Raw genomic sequence first — 22751 nt, 5'->3', positions numbered from 1 at the left:
TATACTTAAAAATTATTTGTAATTGGTGAATGTGAGAATGGAGAGGATCCATTAGAGCTATACTTTCTGTTATTAATAACCCACAATGAAAATGTTTTTTGAAAGCGTATCTTTTATTTTATGGGGTTTTGTCCAGAAAAAAATAATTTAGCAGAATTCACCTTTTCCAAACAATTTTTAACTTAAAATTTATCCATAGCTGGTTTTGTTCAATTTACAAGTCATTCATAAAAATAAAGCTTTCTAATTCTGCAACAGAATATTCATACAGAATGAACATGAATTCATAACAGAATATTCATAATGTCTCAGTTAGATAGTAGTCCCCAGGATCTGGACAGCGGGACTTCAAAAGGCAGAGTTCTCTGATCTCCAGTTTCCTTATTCTCTCTAAGCTCAGAAGGTTTCAACTATCAAACATAGATTAAGTTTTATTGGTTGATAGTCTAATTGCATTTGTATTCTCTTTCCCTTTAATATTATTTTCTTTTTTCTGTGTTGGATTTCATCCAAATATTATTACTTCCATGAAGCAGTTTTCTTAACACATTTTGCTTTTGCTTTGATGCTTAACTGCTTAATGCATGAATGCTGCAATTAGGTGCTGGTTTCTGGTAATAGTTTTCCTTCTGTAAGGAAAATTTTCTACAGTCTTCTGGGCTTTGCTTTTCACGGACAAGATAAGGTTTGGTTAAACATCTGAACTTTTGAATGTTTATCTGAACTAGATTCAACCTCTAAATTTGTCTATCATTAGTTATTTTGCTTTTCTTTTTGGAGACTAAATTATGCTATTAAATATGTTCTAAAGTAGGTTAAGCCCCTGTGCAGTTTGTCAGCTGGAACATTAATTTAAAAGCTAAACCAGCCTTCTATTGCATCTTTTTAATATTTTGTCTGAAATTTAACCATGGCTGGCCAAACATAAAGTCAGTGCACCCATGCAAACCCCACATGTAGCTGACTGAAGTGTCTCAACGTTCTTGTGATGACTGGCCTAATTTTACTTCATGAAAAGATCATTATATATAGTAATTATTTGCCTGCTCAGGCAGCTTGTCCCAGTGCAGCTGTTCTGGAGACTGGATGAAGTACTAAGTGTCACCACATGCCCTGCAGTGTCTCTGGATATTTTCCCCTCCAAACATGGACTTGGGGTCCCAGCTACTGCTACAGCAAACTTGTTGCACCAGCAGTGTAGGACATGCTCATTTGTGGGATCCCAGTTACTCATGCATTCATCTGATCACCTCTCTGTGATCTCTTCAGACTCATGGCTTGAATGTACTGGCCCAGATCTTGCTGTCATGCTGCCTGTATGAGAAAGAGCCACCACCAGACTGCAGAGAGGATGAGTGTGTGCTGAAGAAAGCCAGAAGCATAGTTCCTAGACCACCTTGCACCTTGACCAAAGCTACACGTGGTAGTGCAAGGAAGAGAGAGGGCAACATATTGTTTCTATCTGCTGTTACACAACCAAACTGTATGACTTGATCTTTATTGGAAGACTAACTTCTGATAAAGCCAATGCTAAAAAAGCCCACACCTCACTTAAACACACTGGAATCAGAGGTTTCAGGTAAGCGTTCAAATTTACATGACTAAATACACCAGCATCTTCATTCTGGGCTTTCTTTTTCCTTCTGTTAATTACATTGTCTCAGCTCAGGAGGCTGGTCTGTATCATATCCCACAAGGCACCTTCTTCCACTAACAGCCTCTGTAGGTTAGGCTCACACAAAAACTGTAGCCTCTTTTTGATCTATTTTGTAGTTTGATGTTGATCTTATGCAAATCCTAAAGCACGTTTAGTGGAAGTCTTTCTTGTGTCCTCACAGTGCAACTCGCATACTACCTTGTAAGAAAAAGCTGTGACTGTTGAAAAGTTTGAAAATCAATTGTGTTTTAATAAGTAGAAATAATTTCCATAGATCATAAAATGAAGTTGATGGAGGTCAAAGTCACTTTGTCTATGGTTTATGTTTATGTGAATGATACTCTATGGCTGAAAACACTGGAATAGGACAACAGTGGGTCACCCAGATAGCAGAGGTCAAGGACTACCCTTCCGGTCTCATGTGTTAGACCATCCAAGTTATTGACTATTCTCCTGGGAATTTTTAGCAAACCTCTCTAATGGAGAACAGCACACCAAATGCAAAAAGCATCTCCATCATGCTCCTTTTTTGTCCACAATCATCTGTAATTAGATCACTCTTTGCCTGAAAATTTATAGAAAGCAGCTACCGAAGGAAGCTCGAGATCGTACAAGTGAGTCCTCAGTGATCTGTGCTCATGCAAAATCACTCTCAGTACAGGGTAGATAAAGGACAGCAGCTAGTATTTGCAAAGAGGCTGTCGAGTCCTAATCCCTGACACAAGCTAGAAGAGACCAGTTTCCCCTTCCTAAGCGTGCTGTACTCTCACTTCCTAGTGTCTGAATAGTCTGACTTTGTGTACTGCAGCAAATTTCATCCAAGTCCCACATGGTTTACATTAGATGAACATAAACTGGACATACTGTGTGAATAAAATGAACTCATTGATTTCTGGTATTGTGGTTTTTATAGTCAAGTGTGTGTAATAACATTTCTAATCTTGTGACAATACAAAAAAAAAAGTGAAAAGAAAGGCTTAGTGTGCCCTCGGTGCTCTAGTCCAGTCCCTCCTGTCACAAGGTAACTTGTTCTGTATCTTCTTTCACAAATTTATTAAGCTACATTTTAAGCTCTTTCAGTTTTATTTGCCACCATGACTTCTTTGAAAGGGTGTTTTAGAACTTCGTATTATGGCCAGTTTATACCATTTATTCTTGTGCCAACATTGTTCTGCAGTTTAAACTGCTCTTCTCCCTCCCTGCTGTCCTCTTCTCCACTCCTGCTCCATTTCCCACCCCCACCAACAAATTCATAGAGAACAATCACAGCCTTTCTCAGCCATTTTCTAACTGGCTAAATATGCTAAACTCCCCATCTGCTTTTGAAAGCTCAGCAGCCACATTCTCCTGGTTCTCACGGCTGCTGCCTGCACCTGGCGTGAGTTTCCACCTCACACATGAGTGTCCAAGGCTGAGCACTCACAAGAAAAAAATATTCTGCACTAATCTTTCTCTAACCATGCATTGAGTACTATGAGATCTAATCCAGTTTCTCTAGATTCTGATCTCAATGTTACTGAGATTTTGTCTCATATCCCTGTTCTTGTCAAACTGATGATGACTCCCAGACTTGATTCACCAGCAGGTAGTTTTGGAATGCTCCTACTTCTTCTTTTGAAGTCATTAATGAAAGCATAAAGATCAGTTCCATCAGTTGCACTGGTAACTTTCCTTCATCGCAGTAGTTCTTTAAACAAAGGTCATTTTAACACCTTATTTAGTCACTTCACAATTATTGTTTTAATTCTCTACATCAACTCTAGTTTAGATAACAAATTCCCATTTGGCATCATATCAAATGCACAACTGAAGTCCAAACAGATTTTGTCTCTTGCATTTCCTTTTTCTAAAGAAGACCGTTTATTTTATTAAAGAAATACTTCAGATTAGTTTAGTATGATTTTCCTTTATAAATCCAATACATACTTAGAAATATTGCTTTACTTTTCTAAATATTTGTGGTGTAGATACCACTAAGAAAATCTGTGTGGGGAGTGCCAGTTTGTTTCGCAATGTAAGCGTGTAGTGGTGTTTAACATACTATTAATTTAATTCCATTTCTTATGAGTGGGGGACAAAATTTTTAAAAAGTTTATATGCATAAGAGCATGATGCAAAATATGAATTATATAGTCATTTTATTGAATCTTTGCGGCTAATGCACACCAATTTCATGAAGTGTAATGACACTACCAAGCACTTAAGTTGTTAGGCTGTCATATTACAGACAAGTTATTTGTACTATATAATCACCGTTTTCTTTTTCCTATTGTTTATTTCTGAGCTTGCTGCCCAAACATCTGCAAATGTAGATATACTTGGTGTGACAAATATCTCGTTTAAGACCATAAACCTGAATGACCTCAGGTCCTTTGGTGCTTATGCAAACATAATCTTCCCGGGATCTTTGGCTGGCAATATCCATTCTGTTACCTGATGCTGCAGTTCTTGGATCTGTGCTCTGTAGCTATAAAATCTGTAATTTTAAATTTTATCATAAACATATGGATTAGGGGTAATGCCTGATTTCTCCATTTTGTCTGCCAGTCATTTGTATAGTTCTTGTAAGCAACCTCTCATTGTACTCTTTAGCAAAAAAGCATATAGTAATTATAGTGTGGGGATAACTCATGTAACCTGCAGAGGAATTGCGCTAAGGGATAGGATGACTGACAAAATAGGATGACTGATAAAAGTCATTATCTAAATAAAGTAGGTGAAGTGAATTCTTTATTCTTAACGAGCAGACTTTACTGAGTCCATCTCAGAGCATCACAAAGAAAAAAGGGGCAGGGACTTTGTGGTGTCGATCTCAAAACTTTGGCGCATGTTGAAAAACTGACTATTTATGCAAGCAATAATGCATGCTGCTCCTTAAGGAACTAGTGGTAGACTCACATCCCCTGCAGGCCAAAAATATCTGAATAAATGCTGAATTCCAAGTTCCAATGAAGTCAAATAAAACTTAAAGTCATGAGTCATTACATATTCTTAAATTACATTTTCTCCTGGAACATAGGCATAGTCATATGTTTCTTCATGTTAAGATATATTTCTTCAGAGGGATGAGACACTCAGCAATTAAGCATTCACATTACTTGAAACTAATTAATTAACTAATTAATACCTTTAGATTAAGATTTTCACACATATGTGATAGAACCACTGTTAGACTGGCACTTTCATTACAGGTAGTCGTAGGACCTGCTTCTACCTCCCCTATTGCCGCCTTAGATTTGTATCAGTCCTGCAAGATGCTGTTAAAGACTCTGGATATGAGGCTGTAAAGCACTTCAGAAAACTGTTAGCTTAAGAAATCAGAGATAACCATTAAATCCATGGATCTGTTCATACGTATTTTAAGAAAGTTAAGCTAGGATTTTGATCAGTGTATTCTGTATTTTGAATGATCAAGCTTGTCACTTTCAGTATTCCTTGCAAAAAGAATTAAGTCTCAGTTTATGGATGTTATTGTTATACTAAAAGTTATCTCCAAAACTTCCTGAAATTTTAAGGTCCACTAGAAGATTAAAAAAATTTGCATGGTTCAAATGAGTTATGGTTTGCTATTTGTTTTGGTTTTGGTTGGTTTTTTTTTTCTGCAGAACAAAGCTGATGAAAGTATGAATGCAAGGCCCTCCAAATTTCTTAATGCCTTATCTGTTCCCACTGCTGCTTTTCATTCTATATGAGCCCCTTCCATCCAAATGTATTGCATAGGATAATTTGGGGTGCTCTAATATACAGATAAGCATCATAATAATGTATTTCAGTTAGGAAGAGGTATTTGGAAGAAATTGGTTTTGCAATACACATGATGTGAGACAATCAATAGTGCTTTAGTCTGACAAGCACTGTCAATACCCATTGTCACAGTTCAGAAAGTCATTAATGGGTAGTTCTTCAAAAACTGATGTTTTCAACATGTTTGAAATCTTCAGATATAGTGTACCTGGCAGGAAGCAATCATAGGTAAACCATTTGAATTACGTATAAGTGTTCTGTAAATTCAGAATGAAATAAAAGTCATTGGAAGAAATGTGAGATCATGTTACATGAATTTACAAAATCTTGCCAATAAAATATGGAGCTGTTTCGAACATATGAAAATATTTTGTTTTCTGAATCATTCAGGTTCTGTGCAGAACATCACAACCAGGAAAAACAGTCTTATAGAAATATATAATCTGCATACTTGACTAAATTCAACAAAAGGCATCTCATAAAAATTTTGATCTTTGCCCTGAAAAGATTAGATTAGGGCGTTGTCTGGTTCTTTTAGTTGTGGCCAGGGCAAAACTCTAAAGACAGGCTTTTATAACTTTACCTTGTAAATATGTTAGCCACTGCTTATTCCTGCTTATATTGTTTACTCTCATTGCACTATATATACAATTTAGTGTACTCAATTGCAGCAAGTAATTCTTCATCTGTATATCTCAAAACTTTCATTGACTCTGATGGTATTATTTCTGTAGAACTGTGTGATTTGGAGGCAATGCATAATTCTTTCTTTCCACCTGTTTTCTTGTGTAAAAACTCTTGTACAGACCCTATTTTGTCATTTTACATTATATTCTTGTATTTATATGTTATTAGGAATATTAAGGTTAGAGTTGCATCACTGACTAAGTATTGAAAGGATTTATAAGGGTCCAAAAAGACAGATCAATTTTCCTTCCTTCATGTTTCTTTTTTTTTTTTTTCCCAAAGAATTTAGCATATAATTATCCTTCCTAATTCAGCTGATGCTGTTACAGTGCTATCCCACATTAAGGGACAAAGATGTGTTTATAATTTATTTTTTTTTTATACTCAATCTCTAGTGCATTTCCCTAATGTGAAAAACTGTTGTGATTTTATATATCTTAATTCTAGAGTAAATTGCCTGAGGAAAAGGTCTTGTCTTTTTTTTTCATTTGTCCCTTCATGCCTCTCCCACCTCTTGGAAAAATAGATATCACAAAGTAAACCAAAGTCACTATAAATGCTTTTCTGGATATCAGGGTCCAGCTTTATTTCCAGCCAAACATGGAAGTCAACCAGTATTCAGGTTACATTTTTGGTGTTGAAGTGTCCTTGCAACCACCTGCACTTGCAGAAGAAATTTAGCATAATAATGGACTCTGTTGGGTTCTCCTATACATGTACTATAAAAAAACCCTGTCCCCAACCAGAGCAAGCATGTATTTCCTTTTTTCTGCCTCAGAAGCAATATAAGAAGTACTTAAATGAAGTCTGCACAAAGGAAGGGGAATTATCTTTCTTGTCAATGTTGATTTTGAAGCATTAATGTGAATATGTTAGTGTGGGCAGCTTTAGAAAGCATGGGTAAGTAGTCTAAGTAGTCTATATAACATCTGTATGGAACTACTTTCCACTTTTTTTATGTTGTTAAATTTTTGCCAGCTCTCTTTCATGGATTATTCTTATGGCTAAAGTGAGAACCTGAAATTTAAAAGGGAAGGTACTGCAAAAATATAAATTATTGGGTTTGAGTTTTATAACTACTTTTTAATTATTATTTGGAATTAACATTTGGTCCTCTTTCTATTTCCAAATATAATAGCAAAATCATTTTAATGTGGGGTTATCGCGAGAAGAATGTGTTGGCAAGAAAAAGAATATTTCTAAATAAGATCCCAATAAAAATATTTCTGAAGAAGATTGGTTTTGGAACATGCTATCTAAACCCTTGAATTTCTGGGAGGCTTAGAGTTTTCCTCTGGTGACTCACACAAGCTTAATAGAATAAAATAAGAAATTCATTGAAATTAACTTTGCTGCTGATTTTAACTCTGTGTTGTACGACTCAACATGGAGCATTCAAAAGTATCCATAACAATAATTATTCATACCTCTAGATGTAGTTTTAACACTACAATTGCTCTTTCAGGTATAAAACTTCCAGCTGGGTTAATACATTCTAAACAGAGAGATTTTACCATTCACTGTATGACCACATTCACTTCAGTTAGAATATCTTCAGAAATCTGGTGTATAATCGGAGCTAAGTATGTAGTTCAAGTGGGCAAAAATGCTTCAGAGTCCTGCAGAATGGGAAATGTGGCAGGCATATTAAGTGGCTTAAGAGATATTTTCACTCCTGCCCTGTACTCTGCTCTTGTGAGACCTCACTTGGAGTATTCTGTGCAGTTCTGGTGTCCTCAACATAAAAAGGACATGGAACTGTTAGAACAAGTCCAGAGGAGGGCCACGGGGATGATCAGGGGACTGGAGCACCTCCCGTATGAAGACAGGCTGAGAAAGTTGGGGCTGTTCAGCCTGGAGAAGAGAAGGCTGCATGGAGACCTCATAGCAGCCTTCCAATATCTGAAGGGAGGCTATAGGGATGCTGGGGAGGGACTATTCATTAGGGACTGTAGTGACAGGACAAGGGGTAACAGGTTAAAACTTAAACAGGGGAAGTTTAGGTTGGATGTAAGGAAGAAATTCTTTACTGTTAGGGTGGTGAGGTACTGGAATGGGTTGCCCAGTGAGGTTGTGAATGCTCCATCCTTGTCGGTATTCAAGGCCAGGCTGGACGAAGCCTTGGGTGAGATGGTTTAGTGTGAGGTGTCCCTGCCCATGGCTGAGGGGATGGAACAAGATGATCTTAAGGTCCTTTCCAACCCTAACTATTCGATGATTCTATAATTCTATGATTTGCGCTGAGGAAGCTTCACTCTAAGTTGGGAAAAAGCAAACCCAAATATGAATCACTATGGACAGAATGACCATAAGCAACAAGCGAGTCCCCAAATTAAACACAATTCACTGTTTCAAAATACCATTAAGATGCAGAATTAGAAACATCCATTTGTTGTTCTTTTTATAGCACATCCAAGTGAACTTGGAATTTCAGCGTGTCCCTGCCAAGGACTGCTCAATTTCAAACAAAAAGTCCTCCACCATAATGTTAAAAAAGCGCCAACCATCAATTGAATGCTAATCTTTATATTATGATACATCACTCCAAGAATGCTACCATTAAAAAATGTGAATTCTATTTTTCATAAGTGATGGATTATTGTACCAAGCTATGTATTTTCCAATAAAGTGTCATTTTATTTGTCCTGTGTGATTACTAGTTTGTGGAAGTATGTGTGGGGTCATTTTAGTGCTGTGGGAAATTGAAACACTCTTCTGTTAAAATCAGTAGTGAAATCAGAAGCAAACTATGCTCTGATCATCGTAGGCATGTGTTTAAATATTACTTTCCTTAATTGGCTATGTTCTATTTACTTAAAATGAACAATTTGGCAAGTTTTTCTCCCTTGACAACAGCAAAACGTAAACTATTTTATAAGTTTGGCTGTTAAAATCAGATTTGTAATGTAAACCACAATATTCCAGTGTTGTTACTGTTGCTTAACCAGTTATTTTAGCTTGCCATTGTTTTATAATTGTGCACCTCTAAACATTCTGGTTCTGCTTATAACTTCTTGCTATGAAATAGCCCAATAATATTGATCAAAATTTTATTTTTGCTGTCTCTCTATCCTTGGATCCTCTATATGAAGATTACTGCATTATAGACGTGATTCAGTCTGGATGTGGAGGTTAGAAAGCATCTCTGTAACTGCAGCTAAATTATCTGGGATACTGTTTAGAAATTCTGTTGAAGAGACAATGGACCAACCAACTCCTGCAAGTTCAACTTGTGGACAATACTATGTTTTGGTGGATTGATTGATTGATTGATTGATTTTCAAGAGAAGATGGAAAGCTATTATTTTCCACAGAAAGCAGAAGCCCCTCTGTCAGCTGGAGGCCCTTGCCAGGGAAGGAAGGACAGCTCTGGTTCCCTATTTGCCTACTCAGCATATGAGGGAATGGGCAAGTATGAGAGCTCAAGGGCACACAGGACAAGAGTTATTCAAAGGTGATGAGGCTCAGGTGAATTGTTATCAAACTAAAAATCTGGTTGTCCAAGGAAATCTTAGAAGAAGGTCTTCCCATGACATTGCTGCTGCTTCTGGAGCATGTTGATTTCTCTTTCACACTAATACTGCCTATTTTGGTAGCTATGACAGTGCCCTGCAAGCACCTCAGCAGAGAAAAAGTTAAATTTACATCTTCGAAACTTTCTCCAGGGGATTTTGTGCAACTGGGTTCTATGTCTTTTTGCCACAGCAGGAATAAATTGAGGTAGAAATGTTTCTCAGTTTCTTAAATGTCTAAATATTTAAAATATAATCTTTAAGACAGGAATACGTTTTTCCCCATAAATTAATGCATCTTGCACACATTTCATGGCATATAGCCATATTTTCTATAGCTGCATTAAGTATACATACAATGCTTAATCCATCTTGGCAAGAGAATTCAGTCCTCTACTTGTGCTGAGCCATCCGCCCTTTTTCATAACAAGTAGTATATACCTAATAGGGCATAGCACACTGAGTGCAGAGTTTTAGTTGAAAAATCATCCATGTGAAACTTGTGGGATTAATAATCATTTCATGAGTAAACTGGTTGTCATCCAAATACATCCGAATACTTATAGGCAACAAATAATATAACTGTGACTAACCAGCTGAATGAATCACCATGTTTATTCACAAAAGTATTAATCAGATGTTTTGCACTATCCGATCATCTACATTGCTGACCTACTGCATGATTTTACTAGAGTGGTTATGGCCACTACTTTTTAAGGATATTTGAGCAAACTGCTATTAGTTTTAAAATACAATTTCACTGAATCTGTTTCTTTTTGATTCCTTTAGTTTTCAGACTGAACTACAGTGCCTCTGACACAAATGACAGAAACCGAGTTAAAAGCAGATTAAAGAAGTTCATCTCCCGAAGGCCCTCCTTGAAAACATTGCAAGAAAAAGGACTTATTAAAGGTGTGTTGGTTTTATGTACTTTTTCATAGTAAAAAGAAAAAAATCACAAATTAATTTTTCATTTTCTGTTAAATGGGTAGGTGCATTGGACAAATGCTTCTTAGATATGGTTTTGTTAGTGTATCTCATGCAGCTTGCACTACTGAATTGTAAATTAGTGTACGTTTACATCTGTCTTTGTGCTATCAGACCGCTACTTCAATTTTTCTGTTTTGGTGTGCAACGTGGTAGAAGCCCCTCCATTTAATACAGGCACTCATCACGCACATTGCAAATCAACATGCTGCACAACTCAATTTCTTGAGAAAAGAATGTTGATATAGTTTTATATTTTAGAATCTGAAATAGGAACTTCAGATTCTGTGCTGACTGATTTGTTTTCTAAGGTAGACTGAAATACTTTCTGCTGTCTTCTCTCATTATTTTTATAACCCTCCTACAAAATACATTTTGATCAATTTAAAATACGTGCCAGTGAATAATAAATGCCCTGAATCTGTTATTCTTTTCCTACTACAATGTTTTGCTAAGTCAGTCAGCCATCAATTTCACACACCCTTAAAAAATTGTTTCTTTGATGAAACTTGTTTGTTAGTTTATCCAAGGAGTGTTTTGCTAAGAAGCTGGTAGTTAACTTGAAGGCAGTAGCATTCTGACCACTAATAATAAAGCAAAGCCATGTTTTCAAACACTGTCCAGAATAATGCCTTAAAAATTTACGCACTCCCAAATTATTATGTGTGAAACCCACAACTGCACATGCAAATTGACTAGAAAGAAGCATTTTGCCAGCAGCCCCTGTCAGTCTCTGGAGTGTGAGTTTTCCAGTGGTGTGTCAAAAATGGCAAGGGGTGTTGCTTGTGTATATTAAACTCGTCTATGCTGAGCCAAGAGATTGACCCCAGCTAGCAAAAGCTAAAGCTGTCACGAGAGTTTAACACCAGCTGGGCCCATGTCTGAAGAGAAGCAGAAGATTTTAGGAATTAAGTTCTTATGTTTTAGATATATGTAGAAATGTTCAGTGCAATGGTGTTTAGTGTAAGGGTATCTTCATTATATGAAATAATTTTGTGCCTTGGTTATGGGCTTCTGCTTTTAAACTGCCACAGAAACTTAAAAAAAAAAAAGTTATTTACGCATGAATAATGTGTGAGGTGGGCACACTCATGTAACGAGCTTTCAGGATCAGTTTTTACACATTCATAGTATCTGATTTCAACACGTTTGAGGGCTTTGCCTCTTTGAAGTACTCTCTGGATTGAGGGTAGGATTTGAATGCATCATGTTATTTTGTTTCAGTTATTACTGTAATAGAGTAATTTATAGTCTTTTAATTTCTGGGTTTAAGGGTTGTATTTTTAGTTTAACAAAGTGTGGCTGATGAATCTCCTGCAGTGCTACATAGGGATCAGATGTGATCCCTTTTAACAAACACATATTAATTAGCATAACTCAATTCCAGCCTCTAATATATCTGTCTAGGAAAGGCACATGAATTTGGTTTTGGCTGTAGTTGCATTAAGCTCTTGATTAATAAATATAGCTTGGTTCTACCTGGGATACTCTTCCATGGATAACAAAGGTATATAATTTGTGACACAGTAATTCAGAATCAGAACCTGCCACAGTTTTATTACCAAAGTAATGTTACCATGAAGAAAACATATTAGTTATCTACCATGAAGTTTCATTAGGTTTAGGTTCTGGCCATGCAAATGAAGCAGAATTCTTTATCAGGGTTCAATTCCAACCTCCAGTAAGTCTATGAGATAAGGTTCCTTCCTTGCCTTCACCAGAGTTTGTCACTTAATCTGTTAAAATGTTATGAAAATGCAGTTACAGTACTTATACAGAGACCACTTTTAAATGTTATTTTTTAGGTTCCTATTAGAATATTTGTAAATCACAAAATGCAACCATCCACCTTAAAGATGAACAGCTTGTCAAATTCTGTATTATAAGATGCATCTATTTCTTTTTTCTTCCTAAAGTTGATGTAAATAGTTGCAGAAACCTCTTGAAACTGTTTATTTGCTCCTTCCTTAAGGGAAAAAATGTTAACCATTTTTACAAGAAAAAATTCCTCCAGCTCTGAGAACACACATCGTAACTTTATCCCATGGGGAAATACTTCTGTCAGAATTGTAAATCCCTTAAAATATGGGCTCATAATAAAAGTGCATCTAAACCCTTGCAGGACATCTTTGTACCAAATTTTTGACAAAGAGCTGTTCTGTGTGCCAGTGAAGAATTGATATAAATATCGGTGAAGCATGAGGTGTTAATTACTCTAATGCAGTGGCACTGTAGGTGCTGTGGAAACCTTCACTTTTCATCAAGTGCTATTCATATTTGCCAGGGGCACTATAAAGCTCTCAAATCTATATTGATTTTTTGCATTGCATGTCACATTGGAATCAAAACTCCAATAAATTTAACACATAAATTATAGTCATGTGTGAATACATTTTAAGGTGGGAAGTTCACTTAAACACAGTTCTGTGCTCTGTTAGTCACTGATGTGTGCACACTTGGCCAGAAGACTCAACACATTTCTCCACATTAACCAAATTTGGGAATACAGGCTTCAAAATTAAATAGCAGTTTGATCTCCTGGGGTACTTTGTTCTGCCAACATTGTTATCATAAAATCTAGAAATCACGTGATTGCTACTTAACTCTTTACAAAACTTTGTTTATGTAGAACGTAGTAAATAAAGTAGGTAGTTGGTAACTGAGAAGAATAAGAAGAGGATAGCAATCAAACAAGAGAGCATAGCAGACTAACGTGTAAATGTTACATGCTGATCCAAAAATGAAGACATGCTGATGTTTTACATGACAAAAAGTTATTTTTGTCATCGCTGTCCCATTTGCTTTCTAGTCCTCGGCATAAAAAAAGCCAGAATGGGTACAGAACATTGACTCCATTCATTGTGATGAGCTGGTAACAGGAGTTTTTCATGCTCCTGTGAAAGCTCTAATGAAGATGGTCAGTCCTTCTCATTCCACCTTGCTCATGCTTAAACAAAATATCTTTGGTCTAGAAACATTTTGAACCATTTCTGAAATGATGTATAATACACTATTTTTGTGCTATGTGTCTATATGAAGACTTAAATTCATATATATACACATGCATGCAAACCTATAAATATTAAATGAGAAACATGTTCCGTGTCTGCCACTTAATAGTATTATTTTGAGAATAATTGTGCTCAAATTTATATGCTAGGGCAGGGCTCCTCAGTTCCTTGCGTTTGAAACATTCTCAGAATTTACAGAATCTGCACTTATAAGCTAGAAAAATAATATATAAATCTTCTCTTTTAAAACTACTTTATAGTCTATAATTGAACTTTGATCTTTGTGTTTAAGCTTTGTCATGATTTAATATTACCCAAAATGAATTGCCAACCTTCAACTTGATATTGGCCTGCTAACTTCCTGATTTCTGAGCCTTTTTATTCCACAAACAAAAAGAAAAAATACTTTTGTGAAAATGTGATTATAAAGCTATGGTGGTTGTGTGAGTAATAGACTATCACAAATACACTTTCAGTAAATGGTAAAAAAACACGAATAACAACAAAAATGACACTGTGGGAAATAAGGAAAATGCAACTATGCAGCTGGCAAGAAGTTAATCTGGATTTTTTGGCGGTGTTTTTTTTTTTTTTTTCCCAAAAACTAAACACTGAAGGAACTTCACTGGGTTTATTTTGCAAGTTAAGTTAAGGAAAAACCCAAAAGAGCATAAAAGTTGGAATGGTTACAACTGTTCCAAGGTTAAAATGCAAGCCACTCAACTGCTAGTGAAAGGCACTAGCTGTGATTTGGCTTGATAGCCTATAGAATGAGGCTCAGCATATGCTGGTGCCTGTGCAGACAGCAGCACAGAGATCACCAACCATGTTTACTCCAGACAAGGAAAAATGTCTTTACTGTCTCACAAGTTTCAGAGGACCTTGGAGTAGTTCAATGTAATGAGTGTAATGCTCATAAGAAGTCATAGGATCATAGAATGGTTAGAGTTGGAAAGGACCTGAAGATCATATAGCTTCAACTCCCCTTTGCTGGGCAGGGACACCTCCCAGTAGACTAGCTTGTTCAAGGCCCTACCCAACCTGTCCTTGAACACTGCCAGGGATAAAGCATTTACCACTTCTTTTTGGCAGCCTGTTCTGGTGCCTCATCACCCTCACAGTAAAGAACTTCTTCCTTATATCTAACATGAACTTCCTTTGTTGCAGTTTAAACCAATTACTTTTTGTCCTATCACTATAATCCCTGACAAAGAGTCCTTCTCAAACATCCCTACAGGCCCCCTTCAGATACTGGGGTCTCCACCCAGCCTTCTACAGGCTGAACAGCCCCAACTGTCTCAACCTATCTTCATATGGGAGGTGCTCCAGTCACCTGATCATCCTCGTGGCCCTCCTCTGGACTTGTTCCAAGAGTTCCATGTCCTTTTTATGTTGAGGACGCTAGAACTGCACACAATACTCCAGGTGGGTTCTCACAAGAGCAGAGTCTACTCTGCCTCGACCTGCTGGTCGCATTCTTTTTCACGCAGCCCAGTATGCAGGTGGTTTTCTGGGCTACAAGAGCACACTGAAGCTGGCTTATGTTCAGTTTCTCATTTACCAATATCCACAAGTCTTTCTCCACATGGCTGCTCTGAATTTCTTCTCTGCCTAACTTGCAGCTGTGTCTGGGATTGCCCCCACCCAGGTGAAGACCTTGCACTTTGTTTTGTTGGACTTCATGTGGTTTGTACAGGCCCACCTCTTCAGCCTGTCTAGGTCCCTCTGGATGTCATCCCTTCCCTCCAGTACGTTGAAGTCCAAAAGAGTAGATCAAGACCTACCTTCGGTGTGTTCTGTCATTCTTGTGGGTTTTGAAGGCATTTAGCAACTGATTTAGTGCTCATAATAACTTATGGAAAATTAGGAAATATTTCATTTGTCTTGCATAGAAAGTGGATCACAAAGGTGTTTTTTTCTTTGTCCACTACCTGGATATTTGGAAGTACATTTCCCAAACCCCATGGATGACCAAACAAAGGACAAATGGATTTTTTTTTGTTTTGACATGATGGTCAGAAATAACTCAGATACTTGTAAAATATCTCATTTCTGGAGACCTGTTTTGAGGAGTTGTTGTGGTTTAAACCCAGCAGACTCACTCTCTTTGAATTCAAATGAACTATTGTCCACAGCAAAACACCATAATTTCATAAAAGAGACCAGTGTCTGTAAGTATTCTCTATTTTCCTTTTTTTTCTGAGAATGTGAAACAAATCTGGCAGCTCACATGCCACTTAATAGTAACTGTTCACAAATGTAATTCTTTTTTTAATTGATGACCACCACAGATCAACTATGTATAGTAAATCTCCAAGTTAAAAGGACTGGCAAGACTCCCAGCTAGCATAAATCAGAGGATCTCCATTGACAACCTTGCCATCTTCAGTCATCTGAGGACCTGGTCCACTTATTGTAAAAGCATTGTGGTGTTATTTGGAGCCCCGGTCTGGAACCAGCATTGTTTTAATGTCTGACTTAGTATGTCTGAATACAGATTGGGCAGCTAGAAGAAGTTGCCTTTGAGAATATGGCTCTTTCCAACTACATCTCTTGACCTTCTAGAAAATTCACTGCTGTGGTGACTACTGTTCTGTACCTCCTTCTGTCCATTCCCATTATTTTGTGGTTTTGTTCTCTTTCCCCTTTTCCCTCTTAACATTCAAACAGATACGAAGAAAACAAAAAACTTAGACACTGCTACAAAGCTCTGGTAGTCCAGCAGTTCAAATCCAGATCTAGCAGAGTTAATTTTGTTCCTGGAAGACACTGAATTGCATGGGTATAATTCATATTTCTAAAAACTTGGACATTACACCATTATATCTTCTCCTCTCATGTCAGAATCTGAGCTTCTACATGAGAAATGGGAATATTAGTCATGTCCTTCTCATTTTGTTTTTTAATAAAAAACACTGAAGTATGAGCTCCTTCCAAGTGTGGCCACATCTTATCCATGTGCACCAAAGAAAAATTTAACAATGACATTCTCGGTAAGGATGTGGCTTTAATGATTTTATTTTAATTGTTTCTTTTCCAGAAGTATTGTCTCCCACAGACAAGATTTCTGCAGCTCAGAATTAGTGGCTTTGTTGCAGCCTGCAAGAGCTACTTAAAAAAGTAGCTCTGTCAAGCTCAGGGAAAACTTGGAGCACCAGAACGAGCAATACATTGCAGCTGTAATCATCATCTTATTTTATACAACTTGCAAATGTCCATTCCCTCGTCTTCTGGTGTCTCATACCCATGTGCAAAGCTGTCACACACCCCACATTCTTAAACAGAAAGTTTAATACGCAGATATCAGGGATGTGTAATGTAAACCATACCACCTCACATATTATGAATATATTGCTCTTCTTAAAAATGCTTGTTGGTTTTTCATACTACAGTATTGACTAGCTGTCTGTGTTTGATGTATGGTTTACCAGCCTGATGTAGACTTATGGTTAGAGCTTAACTTGTTAGTTCTGCTTTTGCAGCCAATTCAGAATAACTACAGATGCCCCAAGATATTAAAATTGACTGCTCAAATGGACTCAGTGTGGGAGTTTCATTGGTTTTAAATTGATAACAGCTGAAAGAGTGAATGATTAAAGCTGTATATGGGCATAGTATGCAGCTCTTTTGTACATGCTCTTATGAACAGAATCCACTGTATGAGAATTGCCTTTGTTCTAATAAAAGATATTTCTGAACAATTGTTAGTTCAAATTTTTAAATGATGAAACAAGAGCATTTCAGAAGCCTATAGAGGAAATAATTCCTGAGAAACTGGAATAACTCTGAGAAGATAAAGTGGATTTCTATTCAGAGGGGAGCATTTAAAGTTAAGTAGCATTCCATAAGGTGGTAATTGTGTCTATTTCCCAGGCATTTGAGTTAAATAAGCTGGATAGAAACATAAACTGTCATAACAGGAGGTTAAGAGTGTTGTGTACATGCTTTTTTTTTCAAGTAATAAAAAATGAAGTTTTGAAGGGTCCTATCACAAATAAATCAAACAAAGGCTTTTTTGCTTCTTTTATCCCTTTGGAAGCAGTTCTTATTTTTTAGATAAAAAAAACCTTAAACTGGATAGTTTCTCCTTAAACTAGTTTTTAAATATATATAGACACAACTGTAAAAGAACAAGAAAATATTTTAATCTTAGTTACACATTAATCCAGTTTACAAAAGTTAGTAATTTGCAATTCTTATAATTTCTTATTTTCAAGTTACTGCATAAACAAGTCCCAGCTGAGTTTTCACCAGCTATCTCTGTGATCTCTAAGTTTGTAAATATGGCAGTGTAACTATTGCCATTCCCATACGTATGTAAAGCAACAGATACAACAAAAAAACAATAGACTAGAGAGTAATGGAATTTGTGGTCTAGGAGTATCCAGAATTCAAAATATTTGTATGTCTCATGGGTCCATGTAGTTATAAATATTCGTGATGGCCAGCAGCTATTAATGCTGATTTGCTGCCCTCTCCATTCAAGACAAAAATCTCGAGTGTCACTCTTCTAAAGAATATGTATTTTAAAGCTGAACTGCAGGATACAGAATGTGACTATGCCCAAGTATTGAAAAGTATGGAAAATGAGGTTAAACATTTTGTTGAAGATACAGAATCTACATCAGAAAAGAAGTCATGAACTAGGTGAGAATTGCAAAACAGTTGCAGTATTTCCTCACACAAATACCAAGTATTCTGCATGCATACTGGAGATTGAAAAAGTAACTGCAAAATAGTCCTAAGAAATTGGTTATAACAGGGAAAAAAACCTGCTGAAGATGCATACATTATTTTTTTGGTTATTGGTTTTGGTTATTCATGTCCTGCCATCTACACAATGTAGCTCTCTGCCTGTTTTGCTTCTGAAATTGTTTACAAGTGTCTTTGTCCACCAAATAAGATGCATTTTTATTATTTTAAATGTAATTTACATTGGAAAACATTCCATATTATGCAAAGAATTTGACAGGTCTTTGCTAAAATTTAAAAAACAATTAAGATGTCAAAAGAGGAAGAGCTAGTACTTTTTAATCATAAATCTCTGTATATATAATTACCACTGAAGGCAGCTATAAATGTTTTCTGAAGAAAATGTAACCAGACTGTGCTTTGTCAGAAACATAACCCCAAAACATGTAACAGACTGTTCGCTAATGCTTAACGCCACACATGCACACAACCTTCTTCAGTGTAGTTCTGTGAACCCAGCTCTTCATCCCTTCTGCAGCTGAAACTCTGACTTACTTAAATAGAGGCTTTAATGTACTCTACCAGAATGCAGATCACATGCATTGGGAGATGCTGGAATAAATTCCCTGATACACGTTTTTGAACTTTGATAAGAAGTTCAAACCACCCCATTCACTCCACCTTGTTTCTCTGATTGTTCCCTACTCTGGGGAAACAATCCTGAGCAATGTAATCTAGTGACTCTGTTTGAGGATGGAGGTTAGACTAGATGACCTCCAGTGGTTCCTTCCAACATCAATTATTATGTGATTCTGTGAAAGAAAAGGAAGTCAAGTTGTTCTTGAAATCTAAGCTTAATAAGAAATGTTAGTGATTAACAGTGTTAAAAGAAAAGTATTTGTAAAGAAGAAAATAAATAGTTTTCTGCCTGTTAGTGAGAAAAAGGTGTGCTGCTTGGAGGAGGCAGCACTCAAGCTGCTTATGATGGAAGGTGGTGGGGCTATGAAGGAAATATCCTGTGCCATGGGAGCTGTAGGCTTGTTGGGTTCACTGTGAGGAGCCCAGGCTTGTGCTAGAACCCTTCAGCTATCTATACAATCATTTTCAAAGCCTCTAGGTCAATTTCCAAACTGTAGTACTCTGTTGAAATGCTATATGGAGACTGACTCTTTGGATAAATGATGATAGTACACTCCTTTTGTTTCAGCATTTAATTGACTCCTATTGAGCAGTTTCTCTCATCTGTTTGATTCATTTTGATTCTAGCTGACAGCATCCCCATTACTGATTTCTCGTTTCATAATTTTTCAAACGTATAGAGTGGAAATGAGGAAGCTAATTTGTAGTCTGAAAAGTTTAACCTGCTTATACAAATATGTTTTAAGATCAACATTCAAAGTTGATCAAAACTTTGAAATCATAAAAACTAAATGGTAACATTATCTAATTAAATAATTATTCATCAAAGAAACAATACAAATCATAAGTTAAACTTGGTGTAAGATGCAATCCTCATCAAAAGTTATCTAGTACTTTCTATTTTTTTAAACAGTTACTTTGCTGATTAAAAAAAAACTTCTGCAAAGATGGGATGAATTTGTACTAAGTCCTAATGTTGCAAAGTGATGAGGCCCTTGCACCCCTACAGTACTCTATGGGAAAAGAGAATCTCTGTATGCATAGAAAAGAAGGCTACCCAACATATGGGTTTCAAGGTTGGACCAGCAGTTCTTATCACGTAGGATTTCGGATTCAACAAGATACAGAACTGTATACCTAGAATACCTGTATACCTAGAATGGCCTTCACGTTTTACGGGTGGTCAAAGCAAGCTTCAGAGACCTCCAGACTTTAGGAAGATCAAGGCCAATGTGTAAATGGCAACTGAAAGTAGAACACAGGAGGTAGTATCCAAGTGCTACCAGCAGCAGGTCCTGAGACATTTGGCTCTGCGGCAGAAGCTAGTGACCAGCAGGACTCAAAAAGGGCTTGTTTCCAACTTTGTCTGTCCATCTTTGATAGTTGACCCTTTATTTAATGTGCAAGCTCAGAAGGATGAAAATCCCACTACTAATAATATATCTTAATCTATTTTCCTCTTTTTTTCTCAAATGTAGATCAAATTTTTGGCTCCCATTTGCACTTGGTTTGTGAGCATGAGAAATCTACAGTCCCCCAGTTTGTAAGACTGTGTATAAAAGCTGTTGAAAGAAGAGGTGGGTACCTTAATATTTAACACTATTCTTTTTCTCTGTTAGTGAACAGAACTTCAACCTTTTAACTCTGCTTGAATTGCCATCATAGGCATGCACTTGAGTTCATAATATAGTTACGAACTGAACAATATCACATTCTGTAAGTTCATTTTCATTATAAAAATTAACATAATCCATTCATGCTAACTACTCCATATAGTCTGCTTGACATGTGGTTGGTTTAGCCATTCTCTGGTTAACCAAATGCTAAACATCAATAAAATGTCAGCAACATTCACTCTGAAGTCTTTGCTTAATATAATTCCAATACTTTTTCCTAAGTAAGTCTTGCATTGTATTCATCCAAAATAAATATTCTAGTGTGACCATATTTTTTTAATGCATGCAGGTATCTAATTTTTACAGTTATTTTAAATAGCTATCATATTGTAAGAACATTGGAATTAATATTCACCCTCATTAAAAGCTTTGATTAATAAGAAGGATTTACATAGTATAAAAAAAAAAAGTACTTAACACCGTTGCCTGCCTTCTTTTCTGCAGAGTGTATCTTCTCTCACTGAAGGTCATTTTCTTTGGAAGGTACATGCGGTAGATGCAGAATCTTAAAATGTATTGTATAAAAATGTGTGGCTTCATCACCATCTGTTACAAGTTTACAACTTGTTCCAGGGATCTGGGGAAACATATATCTTGCAAAAGATAGAAAATTTATTTTCAGAATAAGGCTGGGTGAACCCATTGTCACTGCCATATACTGGAGTCTCAGAACAAGGGAACCAATGAAAAATAAAAAGATGCTTAGACCATTAACCACAAAGGAAAAACCTATTTTAATTCCATCATTGTTACCTGGTTTTATAGTGAAAGGTGCAATAAAACTACCCTGGAGTTTCAAACTCTGGGAAATTCATGCTTTAATTATACAGCAAAGAGAGCACTTGGATATTATTATTCCCAGAATGATTGGCAGGAAGTCAAAGACTAACAAACTGGAAATCTTTCAGTAGGGGGAGATAGTAGCATTGGTTTTCTGGAGAAAGGCTGGAGTGTGGATAAAGAGAGTCAAAGGGGAGAAACATGTGAAGTGACTATTAATAGAGGAGAAATTGCAAGGAGAAATTCAGAACATGAAAAGGAAAAGCAGAGGTTAGATTATAAAAATTGCATGCCATGCAGAATATGTCTAATTGACTGTTCGGTTATGATTTTAGCACAGGTTCTCCAAAAGATGCACTAGATATTTCACAGATATATCTGACCACTCCTCTAGGAGAACTGTGGCCAGAGGTCTTTGCACTGCTGAACAGTAATAGAAAAATCAAAGACATCTAATTAAATGTTTATTGTCTGTGGGATTATCAGAAAAATGTTCATGGAAGAAAATGAAAATACCACTGTTTCTTCAAAGGAGTTCCTCCTTTGGAGTACTGCATTATTGTTGTGGTGTTTCCTTCAAACTTCCTGTGACTTAGAGATGTCTATCCTTTTTAGTTAGTGTAATATATAAATAAAAGCTAATCATATGGCAGAGATAAAAAATTTATTTTATCACTGTATTTATAAGTTTATATTTGCTACATAGCTTTTTCTATTATCGTTTTCTTGGATTAAGATACTTGCATTTACTCACATTTTATTTACTCAGTGCTGTTTTTACTAAGTTCTGGCATAAAGTATCTCAGGACAGCAGTAATTTATGTGAAGCTAAGTCCAATGTTTATGCAAGCTTCTGATGACATTTTATACCAGGGCTGGTATTAGGAAGCAGTATGTGGAGGTGCCAAGTCTCCCGGCATGGCTGAGACTCAACAGATCTGAAGCCCTCCTCTTAATGGCCAGATATGCCTCCAGCCAAGATACTCAACTGCAGAGTCATGGGAAATACTTATGTACCAATTATGGGAAAGGCACATTTAATGAAAACTGTATGTTTACTTTCATAGTCTTAGTAAGATGGCCTAGATACTCAGTACAGCTGGTATATTGGCTGTTGTAGAAAAGCTTTTTTTCTGATTTAGAAAATATATCAGCTACATACTGTAACTGTACCAAAAAATGTTACTTGTGTGTTTCATATAAGTTATAGGATTATTAGAAAAAAAGACCTTTGGAGAAATAACCCAAAATGTTACTAACAGAACATTCAATTTTTGCTGAATGGTTATGTTCTTATTTATCACCTCATGGTTTTAATTATTTACATATTGATTTTCTATTTGTTTTTCTGATTTTTAAAGCATTA

The 22751-nt window shown here is 36.4% G+C and overlaps 1 protein-coding gene across 1 annotated transcript in view; it reads left to right on the top strand.

The window, feature by feature from the left end:
• The window catches only part of ARHGAP15 (Rho GTPase activating protein 15), a 330968-nt gene that overhangs the window by 180236 nt on the left and 127981 nt on the right, over positions 1 to 22751 (top strand). Inside the window, exons 9-10 of the mRNA XM_005153752.3 lie at positions 10390 to 10512; positions 20408 to 20506. Coding sequence (XP_005153809.1) covers positions 10390 to 10512; positions 20408 to 20506 — 222 coding nt within the window. The remainder of the gene's footprint in view (positions 1 to 10389; positions 10513 to 20407; positions 20507 to 22751) is intronic.

This window comes from Melopsittacus undulatus, chromosome 4 (genome assembly GCF_012275295.1).
Source record: "Melopsittacus undulatus isolate bMelUnd1 chromosome 4, bMelUnd1.mat.Z, whole genome shotgun sequence".
NCBI classification, from domain to species: Eukaryota; Metazoa; Chordata; class Aves; order Psittaciformes; family Psittaculidae; genus Melopsittacus; species Melopsittacus undulatus.
The sequence above is the reverse complement of the archived record's forward strand: the minus strand, read 5'-3'. Positions and strand labels throughout refer to the sequence as shown.